Source organism: Zootoca vivipara, chromosome Z, assembly GCF_963506605.1.
Source record: "Zootoca vivipara chromosome Z, rZooViv1.1, whole genome shotgun sequence".
Classification (NCBI taxonomy): Eukaryota; Metazoa; Chordata; class Lepidosauria; order Squamata; family Lacertidae; genus Zootoca; species Zootoca vivipara.
This window is the reverse complement of record NC_083294.1, coordinates 16,156,667-16,175,696: the sequence shown is the minus strand read 5'-3', so window position 1 is coordinate 16,175,696 and position 19,030 is coordinate 16,156,667. Positions and strand designations below refer to the sequence as shown.

Sequence of the window (19,030 nt, the reverse complement as noted above, 5' to 3'; positions counted from 1 at the left end):
CGCTTTCCCCTCTCATGCTTCTCAGTTGCATGGAAAAATGGTAAGCTGCGTCCACGCATTCAGATTTAATTTTATCTTATCGCTGTAACACTTCCTTTGTAAGGAAGGAAGGAGGGCAGATGGGGGCTGGCTGAGGGCAGGCTGAGGTTGGTGGGACAGCGCTCCCCATTTGCCCTGATTGGACCAGACTCCATTGGGGAGAACCATTTGGATTGCTTTAGCATCCACTGCTCTCTCTTATTTCCCTTGGTAGTGGTCGTACGGTTTCTACCTCACTCACCTCCAAGGCAAGCAGGGCTTCCAGTTCTTCTGCAAGACAGAAGACATGAAAAGGAAGTGGATGGAGCAGTTTGAAATGGCCATGTGAGTATTAGGGCACTTAAAAGAAGAAGAGGGTTGACAGCCACCATGTTGGCACTTATCAAAGGGAAAACCAGCAAAACCCCAGAGCCAGTAAAAGACCCGACAGTAGGCAACATAGAGGCAGTTTGACATTACATAGTTTTATTTCCTGTTCTATATATATTTTAAGGGGAGGGTTTTAAAAGTGGCTGTCACCAGTCTTTCAGTCCTCCAGCCCCTGAGAGGATGTCCCATGATCTCCCTGTCCAATGTTTCTATGGGATTTGTCATTTGAATAGTTGTTAGAATGTCAAGACTAGGACCTGGGAGAGACTAGGGTTCAAATCCCCACTTGGCCATAAAGCTCATCTTGGGCCAATCACTGCCTCTCAGCATAACCTACCTCACAGAATTGTTCTTGTGGGGATTAAAGGAGGAGAGAAAGAACCTTGTACACCACTGTGCACTTCCTTGAGCTTCTTGAAGAAAAGGAGAGGAATAAATGCAACTAAAATAAATAAACATTTTCTTTAATTTAGAAATTAAAGCAAAATAATTGAAATGCTGAGTTTATCGGGGAACTTTGGGTTCATGATCGTCAGGGTGCCCGCAGAAGCCTCCTGAATAAGTTGGAAAAGCCTGCAGTGTTATTGAAGCTGGTCAGGATAGTCCTGAGAACTAAAAATAAAAATTAGCTGCTTTTGTTTTCCCTTTGGATCAGGTCAAACATCAAGCCGGAAAAAGCCATGGCAAACAACCACAATTTCCAGATGTACACCTTTGACAAGACAACAAACTGTAAAGCATGCAAGATGTTTCTCAGGTGAAAGGGGACTCTCTGCTGGAAAGTGTCTATCCAGACCAATGGTGGGCGGGAGGTGATTTGGCATCTGCTGGCAGATCTCTGGGTAATTTGCAACAGAGTGGCTAGGCTTGCAGACTCCCAGTGGTTCAACAATGGCAGTGACTAAATGACTTGGGGACAGGCCACAGCTGAGTGGCAGAGCAGCTGCTTGGCATGCAGAAGTTCCTAGGTTCAGTTCCCAGAAACATTTCCAGGTAGGGCTTGTCCCCTGCCTAAAATCTTGCAGTACTGAGGTAAATAGACTTAATATGGCCTGACTCCATTCAAGACTGGAATCGTATTTTATTTTGAGGCTAAGGATGCATGGCCGTAGATCGTCAGTTTTGCATGCAGTAGAACTCAGCTTCATTCTCCAATGGCATCTCCAGGTAAGGCTGAGAAATAGCCCTTCCTGAAATCCTGGAGAGCCTTTGCCAGTCACAGTGGACAGTACTGAGCAAGATATACCAACAGTCTGACTGTGTATAAGGCATCTTTCTCTGCTCTATGCTTGGGGAAGGGGAAATACCTAAAACGAATGCAAGTAAATTGGTTTGGTGTGGGGAAGCTTGTACATGAGAAGTATCTGGTCCTGTGCCTCTGCTTATGGTGGGGGAAATTACAAGAAGGGCGATTCCATCTAGACCTTAAGAAGTACCTTCTGATGACCTTAAGAAGGACCTTCTGATAAGAGCCATTCAACAGTGGGCGGGACTCCCTTGGAAAGTGGTGAACTCTTCTTAACTGGAGGTTTTTAACAGAGGTTGGAGGGCCATCTGTCATGGATTATTCAGCTGTGATTTCTAACTCTTGGCAACTCTTTTCACAGAGGGACCTTCTACCAGGGTTATCAGTGTGTGAAATGCAAAGTTGGTGCTCACAAGGAATGCTTGGAAGTCATTCCCCCCTGCAAAATCAGTAAGTTTCTCCTATGCGGAAGCTGCTTTTCACAATTGTGGTTTGCATCAGTGATCCGTTGGTCCCTAACGTGGTACTTGTGAGTGCAATGGCACCCTTGATGTCCTCTCTTGGTGCCCACAAAGCCGCAGAGCAGCCACCCCAGGCAGTACACTGCCCCCTTGGTTATGAAGGGCCTTCTTGGTGGCTGCTCCCAGACTTTGGAACTCCCTCTCTAGAGAAGTTAGCCTGGCACCCTTTTTGTTGTCCTCCGGCCAGCAGGTGAAGACTGTTTTATTCTCTCAGGCTTTTCGGGACTTCTTCTTCTTCTTCTTCTTCTTCTTCTTCTTCTTCTTCTTCTTCTTCTTCTTCTTCTTCTTCTTCTTCTTCTTCTTCTTCTTCTTGGAAAGGGCTTTGAAATAGTGCTGTGCTGTTTTTATTGTCTGTATTTAAATATATTTGATATTTATATTGTATTCTATTAAATGAATTTCATTCCTTTTTAACAATTATCTTTTATATGCTTTTAGCTTTTTGTATTCTTTCAATTTGTGTATGTCATCTTGAGTCCTAGTCTGGGAAAAGGGAGGGGTGTAAGTAAGTAAGTAAGTAAGTAAGTAAGTAAGTAAGTAAGTAAGTAAGTAAATATTTTCTTGTGGTTTTGGAGTCCTTTCAGCCCACAGTGTAAACTGAAATGTGGAGCTTCCTGCTCAAGCTAATCAGAATTTTCATTTCATTTCTCCCCAACCCACCCAAATCTTCAGGTTCACCAGCAGACCAGGTAAGCTCCATCACTACTTTTTGCCTTCTCTCCAGGAAAGGATGTTCCTATCTGTTGGTTGCAACTGTCTTTGATTTCATTTCCTTTGTGCACTGGCATCACTGGGCAATAGAGATGGGGACGGGAGCAGTCGGTCACTCCTGCAAAGTCACTGCCGCATACTGGGAAAGTTGAGGTGATGACAGGGAGGGCAGTTCTGCAGATTGGCTCTGCTGGCAGGCATACCCAGTGCCAGCCTACCTGACGCCTTTTCTCTTTGCCCCGATAGAGGACAGAGAAAGCAAGGCAAAGTGTGGGAAAACCTTGGGCTTTTGCATAGCTGAACTTTGTCCACCTGTGCTGTGTTTGCCCCTTCCCCTTTTTGCCTGCTGTGCCCACTTTTTATTTTAGCCCCACTCACCACTGGCATGCAGCCCTTAGGAAGAGCTCCCAGATTGAAAAAGGGGCCCCCACCCCTGTATTAAGCAAGAATTGATTTTTTGTTTCTTGACAAGGTTTGTACCTGTTTTGCAATATATATTTTTAACTCTCGGAGGGAAGACAGAGGAAGAGTGTGAACTGTTGTTATAACAAGCAGGATGTTTTGTGGCCCAGAAGGAATCATATACAATTTTAAAATCTCTCCCTTTCTGTCTCTCCGTCTGTCTGTCTCTCCAGGATTCATTGAATATGGGTAAGGTTGCTATTTTCTCTTTATTATTATTGCTGGTGCTTTTTTCTTTTTTCTCAAAATAGTCCTCCTGCTTAGTGAGATGAGGAACAGTAAATTGCAAAACAGATCAACTGCATCCGTGGTGTGTGTCTCAGAGCATGGATGAATGGTCTACATTATCCTGAGTCACACCACTTGCCCATCAAGCTCAGTATTGCCTACACTGACAGCAGCAGTTTTCCAGGGTCTCAGGCAAGGGGCTCTTTCCCAGCCTTGTCTGGAGATGCCAGTGGAGCTTGAACCAGGGACCTTCTGCATGCAAAGCAGGTATTCTGCCACTGAGCTAGGGGCTTTCCACTAAAAATAAATGAGGTTCATTGTCCTCATTGTGCTGAATAAGGGTAGAATTAAATACTAGCATTATACCCCAAGAGTTGGTCTATCTAATTCAGTATTGTCAACATTGACTGGCATCATCTCTCCAGGGTTTCAGACAGGAGATATTCCCAGTCTTACCTGGAGATGGTGCTAGGGATTGAACCTGAGACTTTCTATATGCAAAACAGCTGCTGTATTCTCCCCTTAAAGTGATAGTCAGGTGGCGCTGTGGGTTAAACCACAGAGTCTAGGGCTTGCTGATCAGAAGGTCGGCGGTTCTGAGCTCCCGTTGCTCGGTCCTAGCTCCTGCCCACCTAGCGGTTTGAAAGCACATCAAAGTGCAAGTAGATATATAGGGACCGCTCCGGCGGGAAGGTAAACGGCGTTTCTGTGTGCTGCTCTGGGTTGCCAGAAGCAGCTTTGTCATGCTGGCCACATGGCCCGGAAGCTGTCTGCGGACAAACGCCTGCTCCCTCGGCCTATAGAGCGAGATGAGCGCCGCAACCCCAGAGTCGGACACGACTGAACCTGATGGTCAGGGGCCCCTTTACCTTTACCTAGTCCTCATTGTTTCTGAGTAAAAGGCAGGATCAAAAAGGATAGGCTGGGTTGTTGTTGTTTTCTAAAAAAGAATATAAGCTCAAGGGCAGAGATGGATTTATTTATTTCTAGTTGATCTGTAGGCTGCTCTGGGAAACTTTATTTACTTATTCATTGGCCAAATAGTGCAAAGGGGGAAATGCTTTAAATAAATGAGGCTGCCCCAAAGCAATATCAGCCTTTGATTCCCCCATATAACAGCAAAGTCGACAGATAAACAGCTATGGCTGTTAGAAGACATCTAAAGGTAGCCTTGTATAGCAAATTTTTAATGTTTGATGTTTTATTTTGCTGGAAGCCCCCCAGAGTGGCTGAGGCAACCCAGTCAGATAGGAGGAGGAGGAGGAGGATAACATTTTGATAGAGGTTCATTCACTGACTTAATTGCATCCAACTTCAGCATGGCTTCTTCTTCCTTCTGTCTACATACAGGTCCCAAAATGGTGGCAGTCCAGAACTACCATGGCAACCCAGCTCCCCCAGGGAAACCCGTCTTGACATTTCAAACGGGGGAAGTTATTGAGCTCCTCCGAGGGGACCCAGAGTCACAGTGGTGGGAGGTGAGTGCTCGGAGGCCCTCTGGAAACATTCAGGAGATCTTAGGTGAAGATGGGGCACAGGTTCAGCCATTGCATCCAGTGGAAATGATCTGCAACTTAGTTTTAGATCAGGGTGGGGGATTTCAGGCTCTAATCTGGCCCTCCAGACCTCTCTGTATGGCCCCCATAAGTCTCCTCAAGCCACACCTTCCTTGAGCATTTTTGCTTGGCTGGAAAGCGTTCTTGATTTCTGACATGACTCTTCTTTGAGGGGGGACCTCAAGGGTGCCAGTGCACCCATAGGTGTTATGTTGGAGGCTTCAGAACAGTGGCCTCTTGGGCAACTTGGATGGCTAACATAATTCCCCAACCCTTGCCCCAGCAGTCTGCTTGCACTGCATCCTTCTCCTGGTCCTGCTTCTCCTGGTCCATGTTAACTGAAGTTATGACTCTGTGAGACCAAAAGCACCCCCTATGACTCTGTTCTATGGCTCTTTTTCTTGTCTTCGTTTCCAGGGAAGGCTAATATTGTCGAAGAAGTCTGGTTATTTCCCCAGCTCGTCCGTCAAACCCTGCCCAGTGGATGCCAGAGTAAGGAGACAGGAATGTTAGCAGAGTCACTTAACTTCTGCAGATGGGGGGAAAGTCTTGATAGAACTTTATTTAAAAAACCGGACAAAACCAGTGTATAATTTGAGAAAAAACAAATCAAGAGGTTTTGTGTTTCTTAGTCTGGAGACATTCAGCCAAACATAGGGGGGTGGGGGAGGCATGGAAATAAGCCAATCAGCATGCATGCTACTAGCTATGATGAGTATACTTCTGAATAATACCAGTTGCTCAAATGGTGAGAGATTGTGTTGTGTTCAGGTCCTGCTTGTGGGCTTCTTCCCATTGGGGCACCTGGATGGTGACTATGAAAACAGGATGGGCTCCCTGTGGCCTGATCCGGCTGCAGGCCTCTTACGTTCACTTAAGGGCACAGTTACAGGTGAAACTCAGAAAATTAGAATATCGCCGAAAAGTGCATTTATTTCAGTAGTGCAACTTAAAAGGTGAAACCAATATATGAGATAGATGCATGACATGCAAAGCAAGGTATGTCAAGCCTTTATTTGTTGTAATAGTAATTATTTGTCGTTAGGCGGGTCAATTATATATGGAATGTATTTAATTATTGTAACTATTTGTTTTATTACTGTGGAATTTCCAAAAGAAAGCATTTGTAAAAATTAAAAGAAAAATAAAAAATAAAAAGTTGCATTACTGAAATAAATGCACTTTTCAACAATATTCTAATTTTCCGAGTTTCACCTCTATGTTGCTAACATATTGTCCAATGTGGCCAGTTTCATCTTCCTCACAGCTAATAACTCATTAGCTTACACACTTATACTTGGTCCATGAACTCCCTTGGAAGGTGCTGGGCTCTCCTTTATTTAAGGTTTTTAAGCAGAAGCTGGACAGCTATGTCTCAATTATTCTTTAACTGTGATTCCTGCATTACAAGGGGTTGGACTAGATGACTCTTGGGGTCCCTTCCAACTATACAATGCTGTGATTCATTAAAAAACAACCACCCACTCTTTGCCTTCTTAGGGTCCTGCTGCTTGCATAACTCTTTTCTGCTCTGCTTTCTGCAGCCTCCCAACAGCCGGCCCCCATCACGAGAGATGGATTACTCTCCCTATCCTTGGTGAGTTCCAGTGTTCAAATTAGGCATGCATTGCCAGGAGACCTAAAGATGGATGCTCACGGCTTTCATTTGGTATACCTTGGAGTACCCAAAGTCTTTCTGGAATCCAACTTCCATTGTCCCCTGACAATTGTCATGCCAGCTGGGACTGATTAAAACTTATTTATTCAAGTTACCTTATTGATAACTTGATTCAGATGAGTTCTGTAGTACTTAATATGTAAAACGTATCTCGGAGCAGCATACAGAAAACTAAAGCAACAACAGCAGACCACCTAAGCAACAACAAATGCTGAAATAATGCAAATGTAGCATGAATACAAATTACTAATATATCCATACAAGTTACTGCTTGGCCACAGGAGCTAGAAACTTGGAGAAATGAAAGTAGGGGTTCCAAACTAGAAAATTCAGCTATCAAAAACAAATGAGTACAGTGGTACCTCTGGATACGAACGGGATCCGTTCCGGAGCCCCGTACGCATCCAGAGCAGTACTTACGCTGAAGCGCAGAATCTGTGCGATTCGGCGCTTCTCCACACGCCCGAATTGCCAAACCTGGAAATAACCCGTTCTGTTACTTCCGGGTTCGGCGCTTACGTATCCCGTGTTGTACGCAGCCTGAAACATATGTAACTAGAGGTATGACTGTATCTCTTAATAATGAGCATTTCATGTTTTTCCCCCTCAGGTTTGCGGGAAACATGGAAAGGCAGCAGACAGACAATCTCCTGAAGCTGCATGTTACTGGGACGTACCTGATCCGGGAGAGGCCGGCGGAGGCCGAGCGCTTTGCAATCAGCATTAAGTAAGTGATCTAACTAGGCTTGTTCTGAGATGGGGCTGTAGTTCCTTACAGTGGGTGCAGGAGTGGTTGCAGTTGTACCACCATCCTTGTTAGGAGAGGGGATTCTGCCTGGGTGGGGCCACAACAAAAAAGGCCCTTGTAGCTGTAGGGCAAGGAGAAGGACCTCATGCTTCTGTCCTGGCATATGGGTGCATGGTTAGGGTATGGGCTCCGTGGGGGGATGAGCCCTGGGTATTATTTTGCTGGCAATCCCAATCTTACTGCCCCATAAACTATATCGTTTTGTTTTTGCTCTGCATTTGAACACCTTGATAATGCAACCAAAATTTGCATGATAGTTCCCAAGATCAAGGGGCAGGTTTTTGTCTGACCTTGGATACAATTTGAGGATGCAAATCCTGAATCAAAATACAGTCGTACCTTGGAAGTTGAACGGAATCTGTTCCGGAAGTCCGTTCAACTTCCAAAACAGTCGAAAACAAAAGTGCAGCTCCTGATTGGCTGCAGGAAACTCTTGCAGCCAATCGGAAGCCTTGTCAGACGTTCGGCTTCCAAAAGAACATTCGAAAACAGGAACAGTCACTTCTGGGTTTCGATCGTTCAGGAGCCAAAACATTTGAGAACTAGGCATGTTCGAAAACCAAGGTATGACTGTAGTGGACTGAAGCTTCCACACCACCAATTTCAAAACTACACTAACCCCACATAACAACACCCCCCCCCTCTTTCTTAAATATGTCTGGGAAACTGAAAAAAGAGAGAGTCAGATTTGCCCATCCCTTGTGGTCAATAGGCCTTTTTTTAGGATGCCACCATTCCTGTAGGGCAGGGATTGCCAAAGTTTTTGTGGCTTGGGCTGGTTCACTGTCCCGCAGATGCTGCAGTGGGCTGGAGTGCACGCATGCGCGCGAATGTGATTTCTGGCACTCCTTCCTGTGCGGAGGACGCGTACGCAGATTCCCACTGGCTGCAGGAGCTTCCTGCAGCCAATGGGAAGCTGGCCAGCGTAGCGAAAGCGGCCCCTGCTCTGCTGCATGCCGGTTTACCATGGCACACGGGAGCCGACCAAGCGGGTGGTGGAGGTCCATGGCTGGTTAAATGACCCCCATGGTTGCTGACCCCTGTTGTAGGGGCACAGTGGCATTCCAAACCACCCCAATCTGACTGTGATTTTTCTGGTTCACCAACTCCATGTCTCCCCCTGCAGGTTTAATGAGGAGGTGAAGCACATTAAGGTGGTTGAAAAAGACAACTGGATTCACATCACCGAAGCAAAAAAATTTGAAAGCTTATTGGTATGGTTTGTTTGAAGATAACAAAATATGATGATGATGATGTAGTACATATTTCATAAAATTTATACACAGCTTGGTTGATTGTAAAAAAAAAAAATCCCTCAAAGCTATTCACACAAAAACAAGGCAGCCCTGTTTAGGGAAGCTTTTAATGTTTAATAGATTATTGTATTTTAATGTTCTGTTGGAAGCCGCCCAGAGTGGCTGGGGAAACCCAGCCAGATGGGCGGGGTATAAATAATAAATTATTATTATTATTATTATTATTATTATTATTATTAACAACAACAACAACAACAACAAAAGAATTGACAACAATACAATAATTTGATACTTTTGAAAAGTAAAAATAACAATAGACCGAAAACATTGACGCTAGTATCAACTTTCTAAACATCTGGGTAGACTTGTCCAAACAAAAATGTTATCAGCAGGCTTTGAAAAGAGTACAAAGAAGGCACCTGCCTGGTGTCAATAAGTGGCGAGTTTCAAGTGAAGGGGCTGCCAGTCCGTTTCTAGGCACAATTCAAAGTCCTGGTTATGACCTATAAAGCCCTACCTGACTTGGGTCCAAGCTATCCAAAAGACCATTTCCTCATACAAACCTGCCGAGTTTTGAGATCTTTGGTGAAGGCCCTTCTCTTGGTACCACCACTTTCACAAGGCCACTCTGTAGGGCTGCGGAAGAAGGTCATCTTGGTGGCTGCTCCCAGATTCTGGAACTCCCTCCTTGGCGGGGCCGGCTCTAGGGGTAGGCTGGGTGGCGCAGGGCAGTGAAGCCACGTGGAAACCACCAGCCGCGGGAAGAAACAGGGCGGGGCGGGGGCGCCTGAGCGATCTGCGCACCACGGCGCCAGGGCGCCCGACCTGCTTAAGACGGCCCTGCTCCTTGGAGAAGCCAGCCTGGCTCCCTCCTTGTTGTCCTTCTGCCAGCAGGTGAAAGCCTTGTTCCAACAGGCTTTGGGGAACTGACTGCTTTTAATTAAAGGGCTGGTGCCATGCAGTTTTTATGGTAGTAACTGGTTATGTTTCAAACAAATTTTATTTATGTATATCAGAGGTTTCCAAACTTTTCATGTTGGAGACATACTTTTTGGACATATATCACTTCGTCACACGGTAATTCAGTTTTCCTAGCAAACCAGAGGTTTAACTAACCCCTTTCCAGCCCTGGGAGGAGTGCAGGGAGCATTTGCATTCCTACACATTGCAGCTGACACACTAATGCGTCGCAACACACAGTTCGGAAAGCTCTGGTGTATATAGTTTAATTTTTATCCATGTTTAATTATTTTTTAATTATTGTTTTTTGTATGTTTTTAGCAATTCTTGTTTTCAGTCCCTATCAGGGTAAAAGGCAGGGTATAAGTGAATATATAATAAAATAGTGGAACCTCAGTTTTTGAACGTAATCCGTTCCAGAAGTCCCTTTGACTTCCGAAACATTTGAAAACTGAAGATCAAAGGGCTAGCAGCAAAACCCATTGAAAAAATGGAGAAACACGCCTCGGTAGCCGTTCGGCTTCCGAAACGTTTGATAGCCAAGACGTTTGAAAACTGAGGTTTGACTTTATAATAATGTACAGTCATACCTTGGAAGTCGAATGGAATCAGTTCGACTTCCAAAACATTCGGAAACCAAAACACAGCTTCTGATTGGCTGCAGGAAGCTCCGTCGGATGTTCAGGTTCCAAATAACGTTCGCAAACTGGAACACTCATTTGTTGCGTTTGGGAGCCAAGGTACGAAAATAACACCTTGAACTTGGCCTGGTATGCCTGCGATGGTGGCTAAAGTTTATTTTGAGGACCCTCTTCCAAGAAGTTTACAGTTTTGTTTTTTGTTTTGTTTTCTTCCCTTGTAGGAACTTGTTGAATACTATCAAACTCACTCACTCAAGGAGAGTTTTAAACAACTGGACACAACATTGAAGTACCCTTACAAGTCCCGGGAACGCTCTACCTCCAGAACCTTGACTCGGTCACCAGGTAATAAAAGGAAGTTGAAATCCCTTCCTTCAATTAGTTTCTCTTAATCACTTGAGAGTAAAAAACACCCAGGACAGGGAAGTTATGGGTGCTGTCCATGGTTCAATAGTAGAGCAAACCCTCTGCTTGCAAGACACAGGCCAATGATTGCATCCAAGTAAATTTCACTCGAAGTAGACCCATTGAAATTGTCGTACCTACCGAAGTTAATCATGCCTGTCAGTTTCAGTGGGTTTGCTTGGAGTGTGAGAAGCATTGCATGCAACCCCAAAAACTACAGGGGCTTAGTCGCTACCAACATGCTATATGCTTTGTGGGGTGTGGGTCCTGTGGGATGTGTGTATCTCACTCTGCCCCCGAAGAGCAGTCAAAGACAGTTGGGCTCCCCTCTTCCTTGCTCCAGGCCAAAATGGGCAAATTGCAAGGGCATTTGAGCTATGCTCTGCCTCCACAGCCAGAGGCAGCAATGCTTCTGAACGCCAGGTGCTGGAAACTGCAGGAGGGGAGATATGCTGTTGGGCGGCTCAGGTCTTGCTTTGCGGACTTCCCACAGGCATCTATATCTGGATGGCCACTGTAAGAACAGGATGTTGGGCTGGATGGGCCATTGGCCTGATTCAGCAGCCAGACTCTTTGTATGAGCCTTGGTCTGATCCAATGATAATGTTTTGATATTCCAAAAAATAAAACATAGTTATTATCATTTGGAGGGGGGGAATGAAAAAAATATTCTGCATGTTCTGAGTTTGCTTTTACTGGGTGTGTGCCGTGTTTTTCTCTCCCCGCCTTTGTTAATTTCCCTCGTTAATTGTGTTTTCCGACCCTTTTCTTCCTTCCTTCCTTTCTCCCGTTGCTTTGTTTCTCTCTCTCTCTGACCTTTCTGCAGCTGCCTGTGCTTCCTACAATTTTTCCTTTCTCAGTCCTCAGGGCCACAACTTCACTTCTCAGAATGCCTCCACTCCTTTCTGGTCAGGTATATATATATACATATGTGTTTGTTAGTGTGTATATATATATCTAAGTATCTGTATGTATACATATGTGCATGAAAAAAGAGAGGAACTTGACCTCTGGTGGTAGCCTGAGAAATTGCCGCATGTTGCCATCTCCATCACCACCACCAGCAGACATTCATCCATTGGTCACCTGGAAGAGAGAAGGGCTTTCACATCGGTCCTTGGCCAGATCCACAGAATACTTTTAAATGTGCATTCAAAGCACATCTAAAACACATGCCCCCCTCCACTCAAGAATCCTGAGTCCACAGAGTCCAGGGTTCAAATCTCTGTGGCATTCACTGCAGGTGACTTTGGAGCCAACCACCGCCTCTCAGCTTAAACTACCTCACAAGGTGTTGTGGGAATGTAATGAGGCGGGGAGAGAGCCATGGAGAAACAGGTGGGATATAATGCAATATAAAAAAAAATGCACCCTTAACAAACTACAGTTGCCAGGGGAAGCCATGTGCTTTAAACATATGTTGGTTGTGGTTTAAATTTATGGTGTGGATCTGTGCCCCCCCTACCCCCATGTCATCCCTGACCATTAGGCAGAGTGAGGCGGTTGTGAGTGGTCAGACAGACAGCAGCAAGGAGTTGCAGAACAAATCTTTGTGTGCTACAAGATCTGGCTTATACCTCCTAAACAGCTGGCCCGGGGGGGGGGGGTTCTGTACATTTTATGGGAGGGGGAACCCTCTTGTCCTTTGCTTCTGGCAGCAAAATATCATTGGCTGACCCTGAAAATGCATAATAAATTATGGAGAGAGAGAGAGAGAGAGAGAGAGAGAGAGAGAGAGAGAGAGAGAGAGAGAGAGAGAGAGAGAGAGAGAGAGAGAGAGAGAGAGAGAGAACTATTTCCACCACCACCACCCCCCCCCCCTGCCCACCTCACTTCCGACTTCCATTTAGCCAGAACTTGGTGGCAATATTGGACTGTGGTGGATCAAAACACAAGTCTCTCTCTGAGCTGAATTTCCTACTGGATAGCTGTGGAAACATCCATGTTTCTCTTTGCAAAAAAAAAAAAAAAAATACCTGACCAGCATTCTCTGTCCTGCCCTGATGTGCCTTCCATTTGTTTCAGTGGGGCATTGAATGTCCTGGTGGGATTGTTTCCCTTTGCTGTCTTTGCACTCATCCTGTGTCATCTTGGATTCCAAACACAAGCTGTCCCTGTGTCCCATTCATTGCCACATTTCAGAGGCGTATCCATTGCATCCTTTCCTGATCCCACATTTAGAAGCCTGTCTAGACAGACTACACTTTTCAGCCTGCATGGAACGCAATTCAACCTCTGCTTGCTGAATGGATGCATTAAAGAACAGGGCAACTTCACCAGGGATTTCTTTTTTTTAAAAGCATGTTTGTAAACATCACTCCTCTTCCAGCACTTTTTTTTTAAAAAAAATTGGCCGAGTTTTCCTTTCTGCAGTAATTACGTTTTAACTATTTTGAATGAGGACCACATTCCAAGAAGAGAATTACCTAATATCGGGGTAGGGAACCTGAGGCCCAGAAACTGAATGCAGCCTTCCAAACCTCTCTGTCTGGCCCTTGGGACTCTCACCAGAACCACCCCCCTCACCTCACCCTTGCTTCACACCTTCCTTGACTGTTTTTGCCTGGTGTAGGAATGCTCGCTTGAACTGTGACCGTGCATTTTAATTGTGTGGGTCCTCAGGGTTGGTGAGATGCATGTGTTGGTGTTAGGCCTTGACAAACCACCAGCTACTGGAATGTGGCCCCTGAAAAGTTTTCTGCAAAGGAATGCAGCTCTCTGGCTGAAGAAGGTTCCTCACCCCAGCACTGTATGATCTGTACAGCACTTCATCAGTGGCTTAATTCACATGCCAATAATTTTTTTAAAAAAATCCAAGAATCGTATTCCATTCCCACAGAGCAGTAGGCACAAACCAATTTAAGAATGTCCGGTGACACATTTCAAATGAAATTCTGCTGCCTTGCTCTTAAAGCAGATGCAAGAGGTCAGGTTGAACTCGGTCTAGCTGTGCTCAGGAAAGAGTCTGGCAGATGTGAAGCACCACAATGCTTCCTAACCACCCTTCCTTTTTTGTCTGCACGCAGTATTCACACCTCGGGTCATAGGGACGGCAGTGGCGAGGTACAACTTTGCTGCGCGGGACATGCGGGAGCTCTCGTTGAGAGAAGGGGACGTCGTGAAGATCTACAGCCGGATAGGCGGGGACCAGGGCTGGTGGAAAGGAGAAACCAATGGAAGAGTGCGTGCTGGTTGTTGGGATAACCGGGTCCTTCTACATTTTAACATGGGTAGCTGGGTCCTTCTTAAGAGTGGATAGATAGCTGGGTCTGACTCTGGGTGTTGTTTTTTTAATTGCTGCTTTCCATCTCCCACTGCAGATTGGTTGGTTCCCTTCGACCTACGTTGAAGAAGAGGGTGTTCAGTGACGTCTGGAGCTCCCAGGCACTGTCAGCAGTTGGCCCAGTGGAAAGCCGAAATGGGCCCTTTTTCTGGGGCTCTGAAAAAGTGACTGTCCCTCTTCTGGCACTAACAACTAAGACAAAAGCCTCTTGTTGGGCCCATTGTAACAAATGGGGTGCAAGCAAGCAAGCAAGCAAGCAAACAAACGCACATGGACATGCAACAGAACGGGATTCTTTGCGCATTTGTGCTTTCTGTGGGTGAGGGGTTGGGAGAGCTTTATCTTTCATTGATGGCTTGACTTGTACATAAGATTTTGAAATCCAAAGCTGGGTGGTGTTTCTGGAAAGTTGTGGGGCATCTGAGGGAAGCCTTCCGTGACACATGGCTTAGGGGTGACTTACAAAGCCTGTTTAGTGAAAGTTGGACCAAAACCACCACAGGGATGGCATGGTGGAACACTGGAATTGGAGAGAGTCTCTTGTTCCTGGATGGGGAGTGATGGAGAAGGGGAGTCCTGATTTCTACAAGGCTTCTGGGGACTCTGGCGTTAGGACAATGGAGGGAGTCCTCTCACAGACCACAAACGTAGTTTGGATGGTATGTGGGACTGATCTCACACACTCAACAGGCATGAAGTAGCATCTGGGGTAGGGCTTTGGTTGTGTTGTTCTCATTCAGGCACCACACCCTCCCCAGTTGGCATAAAAGGACCCCCTACTCAATTTGGGTGAGGAGGAACCCTGAGAATATCACTCCTGGAAGGCTGCCCAGAAAGGTGAGGCATCACCTGTGTCTGAGCCTGTTCGTCAGGTTCTCCTTCACTTTTAAGGAGTGTGACATTGATCCTCATTTCTTAGTGCAGGGGAGGGGGATTTCAGGCCCCAGGGGGATGAAAGTGGCCATCTAAGCCTCTTAATCCATCCCAGAAGCCACTCTACACCCACACACCCCTGTCCCCATTTAACAATTCTTGCTCCACACCTTAAGTGGGTTTGGCTGACTGGTTATCTCATCTTGCAGTGGGGTAATGCCTCTTGCTTGGGTGAATGGATGGAGAAAGGTGGACATACAAACACTTGCCTTTTTCATGGCTGGGATATAGCTTGCCATAGAAATGTAAGACTTGCACCTGTCTCTCCACCAACGTTCGCTACCGGCCCTGCCAACCACTGTGATGTGTTCCCTAAAAGGTTCTCTATGAGGGGATGTGGGTCTCAGTCTGAAAAATGCTCCCTTGCACATCTCTGAGTGGATTTTCTCCCTTGTGGTTGGGAGATGTCATGCTGGTTCTCTGGGGCTTGTGCTCCAAAGCAGCCTTCCCCACCTGACCTAGGGTCCTCCATCTTCCTGACAGTAAGAGCTGTTCGACAGTGGAATTTGCTGCCAAGAAGTGTGGTGGAGTCTCCTTCTTTGGAGGTCTTTAAGCAGAGGCTTGACAGACATATGTCAAGAATGCTTTGATGGTGTTTCCTGCTTGGCAGGGGGTTGGACTGGATGGGCCTTGTGGTCTCTTCCAACTCTATGATTCTATTATCTGTTCTTGGACTACAATTCCAATCATCCCATGCTGGTTACTGGAGGCTGCTGGGAGCTGGAGCCCAAGAACATCCTCAGGGCACACCCAATCGAGAAATTGGCAAATTTCAGAGTTTTCGCTCTTTTGGAAAGAGAGAAGTCAGGAATGCTTTGATGGTGTTTCCTGCTTGGCAGGGGGTTGGACTGGATGGCCCTTGTGGTCTCTTCCAACTCTATGATTCTATGATTCTATGATTCTAAGTGTTAAATCACTCATTGACGTCCAAACGTTGGTCACCCTGAGGGTCAAGATTTGATAAGGGCTGTCAGTTCTAAATAAAATATGCAACTCGTTTTCTTAAAACTCAACATGTCTCGCTCTGTCGTCACCTTAAAATAATTTATTTCTCTAAATTAATATCCCACCCTGTTTACCCAGATTGCACCATCGCCGGCATTTAAATTTTACCCCCTCCCACCAAGTTCATTTCCCATCCAGAGGCGCTTGGTGCACTTAAGAGATAATATATTTAGGGATTGCAATGACAGGCAGAGGCAGCTGATTCTAGTGTCATCCCTGCCGTCCCTGCTGAGCTCTGCAAGGACAACACAGGACCGATCCATTGCATTCACGCAAAGCACATTTCAACATGCGCGGCTTCCCCCACAAAGAATTGTGAGGACTGTTGTTTGTTATGGTTGTTGGGAAGTACAGTTCTGTGAGGGTGAAACTACAGTTCCCAGGAATCTTTGCAGGGTAGCCATGTTCTTAAATGCCTATTCAATGTGCTTTAACTGCTTAGGGAGGATCTGCTTAGAGGAAGAGGAGGAAGCTGACAGCCAGCACCCCACCCCCATCCCAGTCTGGCTTGGAAGTAAGAAGATGGCATGCGTGAGGACTGGCCAGGGGTTGGTGGGGCTGTGCCCCAATGAACCAACCTCTCCTGCCTCTGGGTGCCTCTTTGATCCAGAACTATTACCAAATGCAAAGAGCTGGTCTTGGAACTTGCTGAAGGTAGCAGCCCAGGGAAGCCAGCAAAGCATAAACTGTTGCACCTTTGTACTCCTACTTCTGTGCACCTTCAGCTGTCAGACTCCCTTGTAAGATTTGCTTCCAAGAAGATGTGCATGGAGTCTACAGCCTTGCAGTTCTGTTGGTTAGCTTTTGGAAAATGGAGGGGAATGTGGGGAGGGTATTCTGCCAGAATAATGAAATAACTAAGGATTGTTGGTTGCTTACCTCTCGGTGAAGGCAAATCATACTTCCTTCAAAAATGAAACCGGAGCAGCGCTCACCTCTCTCTTGAAATGCCCTTGCTGCCTTCTGTGGTGAATGCTGAGAAAAAAATCAAAGCATTTCTTGGGGTGGGGGAGGGAAAGGATGGTGGGTTGGGTTGGAGGGGGCTGGGTTTCCTTCTTCTTTTGTAAGTTTGTTTACTGATGTAATATTCCCCCTCCCCCAACCTAAGGGATTATTTCGTTTGTAATTAATTATGGACCCACTTTGTCACCACAATATATATTTGTGAATAAGAAATGAAGTTTTCTTTAATGATGATGATGATGATGATGATGTGGTGAGAATATTGTACATATATTTTAGTTGGTTTTGAAGAAGAAAACATTTTTAAAATAATTGTACCAATGGACAAAAAAAGAATATGTAAATTCCCTGATTTGTTGGCTCTCGTTTGGTTCTTTTTGCACTACCCCTGAATTGGGGCCGGATGGAAGATGGGAGATTATATTGTAGCCTTATCAGCTACTAAGGGTCCTTTAGGTTGCGCCCAGGCAGGACAGAGATAGTCAATAATGACACCGGGGGTTGAATTCAGAGAAAGAATTTAATTTCTTATTAATAAGAGACTCAAGGTGATCAGCTCACGACAAGAGTGAAGAAACACAAATTGCAAAGCTTCTTATACACGCCTTGGGCTCCTTTCCCCCTCCTCTGTAAATGTGTGCACGCAAGGGGGTCACAAGTACATATATGGATCTTCCTGTGTCCGGTCCTGTGCATAAACACATGCTGACTCATGCTACCCCAGTAGCATCTTCCAGCAGCCTTGAGTGCCTGTTCTCTGTGCATCAGACTGATAGTGCGATAGCGTCAGACAAGACAGTCATCCAGCCTTGATAGCTTAGCAGGGCATTCTGTCTGGCTTACCCTTTGGCACACAGAGAGGCAAAGAAAGCAGTGTGTGTGTGTGTGTGTGGCTAAGACATGCACTCAGGATTATACAATGCAGACTATATGATCAGACTTAGCTCAATAACACAATTGGCAAATCTCTCCCTTCAATATAAGATCATGTGAAGTCTGGTTTATAGATGGGGAGAGGAACTGAAAATCCATTTGCAGTTGTGATTGTCAGGCAAATAGGAATGGTAGAGCTGCTGCTTGAGGACACAAAGATGCTCCCATCACCTGCATTTGTTTCTCGGAATCTTGGCACAGTTGTGGGATGTGATCTAAAGCAGGGGGAGGCAACGTGGTGCTCTCCATATATAGACAGGACTTCCAGCAGCCAGTATGGCTAATAGTCACGGATGATAGGAGTTCTAGTTCAGCAACATCTGGAGGGCCACACCTGCCCTAACCCTGATCTAAGAAGCAGCATTTCTCCTCTTGCATGCAGGAAATGGGAAAGTGTCCCCGTTTTAAAAGAAACACACTCTTATATCAGGGGTGGGGAACCATATTCGTTGGACTTCACCTAATATCAGCTGCAGCCATCATGGCCAATCCTACTTTAAGAAGTAGCATTCTCTCTTATTCTTCTTTGGCGATCACTCGTAGCCAAGTAAGATTGTCTTCCATAAACACGGTTTTAACAATGTGTCCGTAAGTGACTGTGGAGGCCAATTCTGGATCCACACGTCCTTCCACAGTGGGGACATTGGTTTCCAGGTGGGAGTTGATCACGGTGTGGATTTGCCAAGCGTGCCTTCCTCTTAGCACGTTTCTCCCTTGCATCCTGAGTTTGAGTCTCTCCAAAGCCCATGACACCTTTGGTAAAGGCTGTTCTCCAACTGGAGCGCTCACAGCCCCGTGTTTCCCAGTTGTCAGTGTTTATACTACATTTTTAAAGATTTGCCTTCTCTACATTCTTTACAGGGGGTTGAATTAGATGACCCTTGGGGTCCCTTCCAATTCTACAATTCCATGATTCTGTTGCATACAATAGATGGAAGAATGCATCTATTTAAAAGAGGCATTCCCCTATGAGGCTTCAGCAACTATAGCCACAGATTATTATTTTTCTTCAAACCCTCCTCTGCAAAATTGT

At 45.7% G+C, this 19,030-nt stretch overlaps 1 protein-coding gene across 2 annotated transcripts in view; it reads left to right on the top strand.

Annotated features, from left to right (window-relative positions):
* VAV2 (vav guanine nucleotide exchange factor 2) overlaps positions 1–15,895 on the top strand; it is a 154,232-nt gene extending 138,337 nt beyond the window's left edge. The window contains exons 15-27 of one of the 2 annotated variants that reach the window (XM_035113127.2): positions 254–363; positions 1,064–1,165; positions 2,016–2,104; positions 2,848–2,864; positions 3,522–3,537; positions 4,927–5,054; positions 5,550–5,624; positions 6,677–6,729; positions 7,421–7,537; positions 8,745–8,832; positions 10,697–10,820; positions 13,907–14,061; positions 14,201–15,895. In XM_035113127.2, coding sequence (XP_034969018.1) covers positions 254–363; positions 1,064–1,165; positions 2,016–2,104; positions 2,848–2,864; positions 3,522–3,537; positions 4,927–5,054; positions 5,550–5,624; positions 6,677–6,729; positions 7,421–7,537; positions 8,745–8,832; positions 10,697–10,820; positions 13,907–14,061; positions 14,201–14,248 — 1,122 coding nt within the window. In that variant the 3' untranslated portion in view covers positions 14,249–15,895. The remainder of the gene's footprint in view (positions 1–253; positions 364–1,063; positions 1,166–2,015; positions 2,105–2,847; positions 2,865–3,521; positions 3,538–4,926; positions 5,055–5,549; positions 5,625–6,676; positions 6,730–7,420; positions 7,538–8,744; positions 8,833–10,696; positions 10,821–13,906; positions 14,062–14,200) is intronic. The other variant, XM_060270532.1, reaches the window with a different exon arrangement.
* Positions 15,896–19,030: the final 3,135 nt, after the last annotated feature.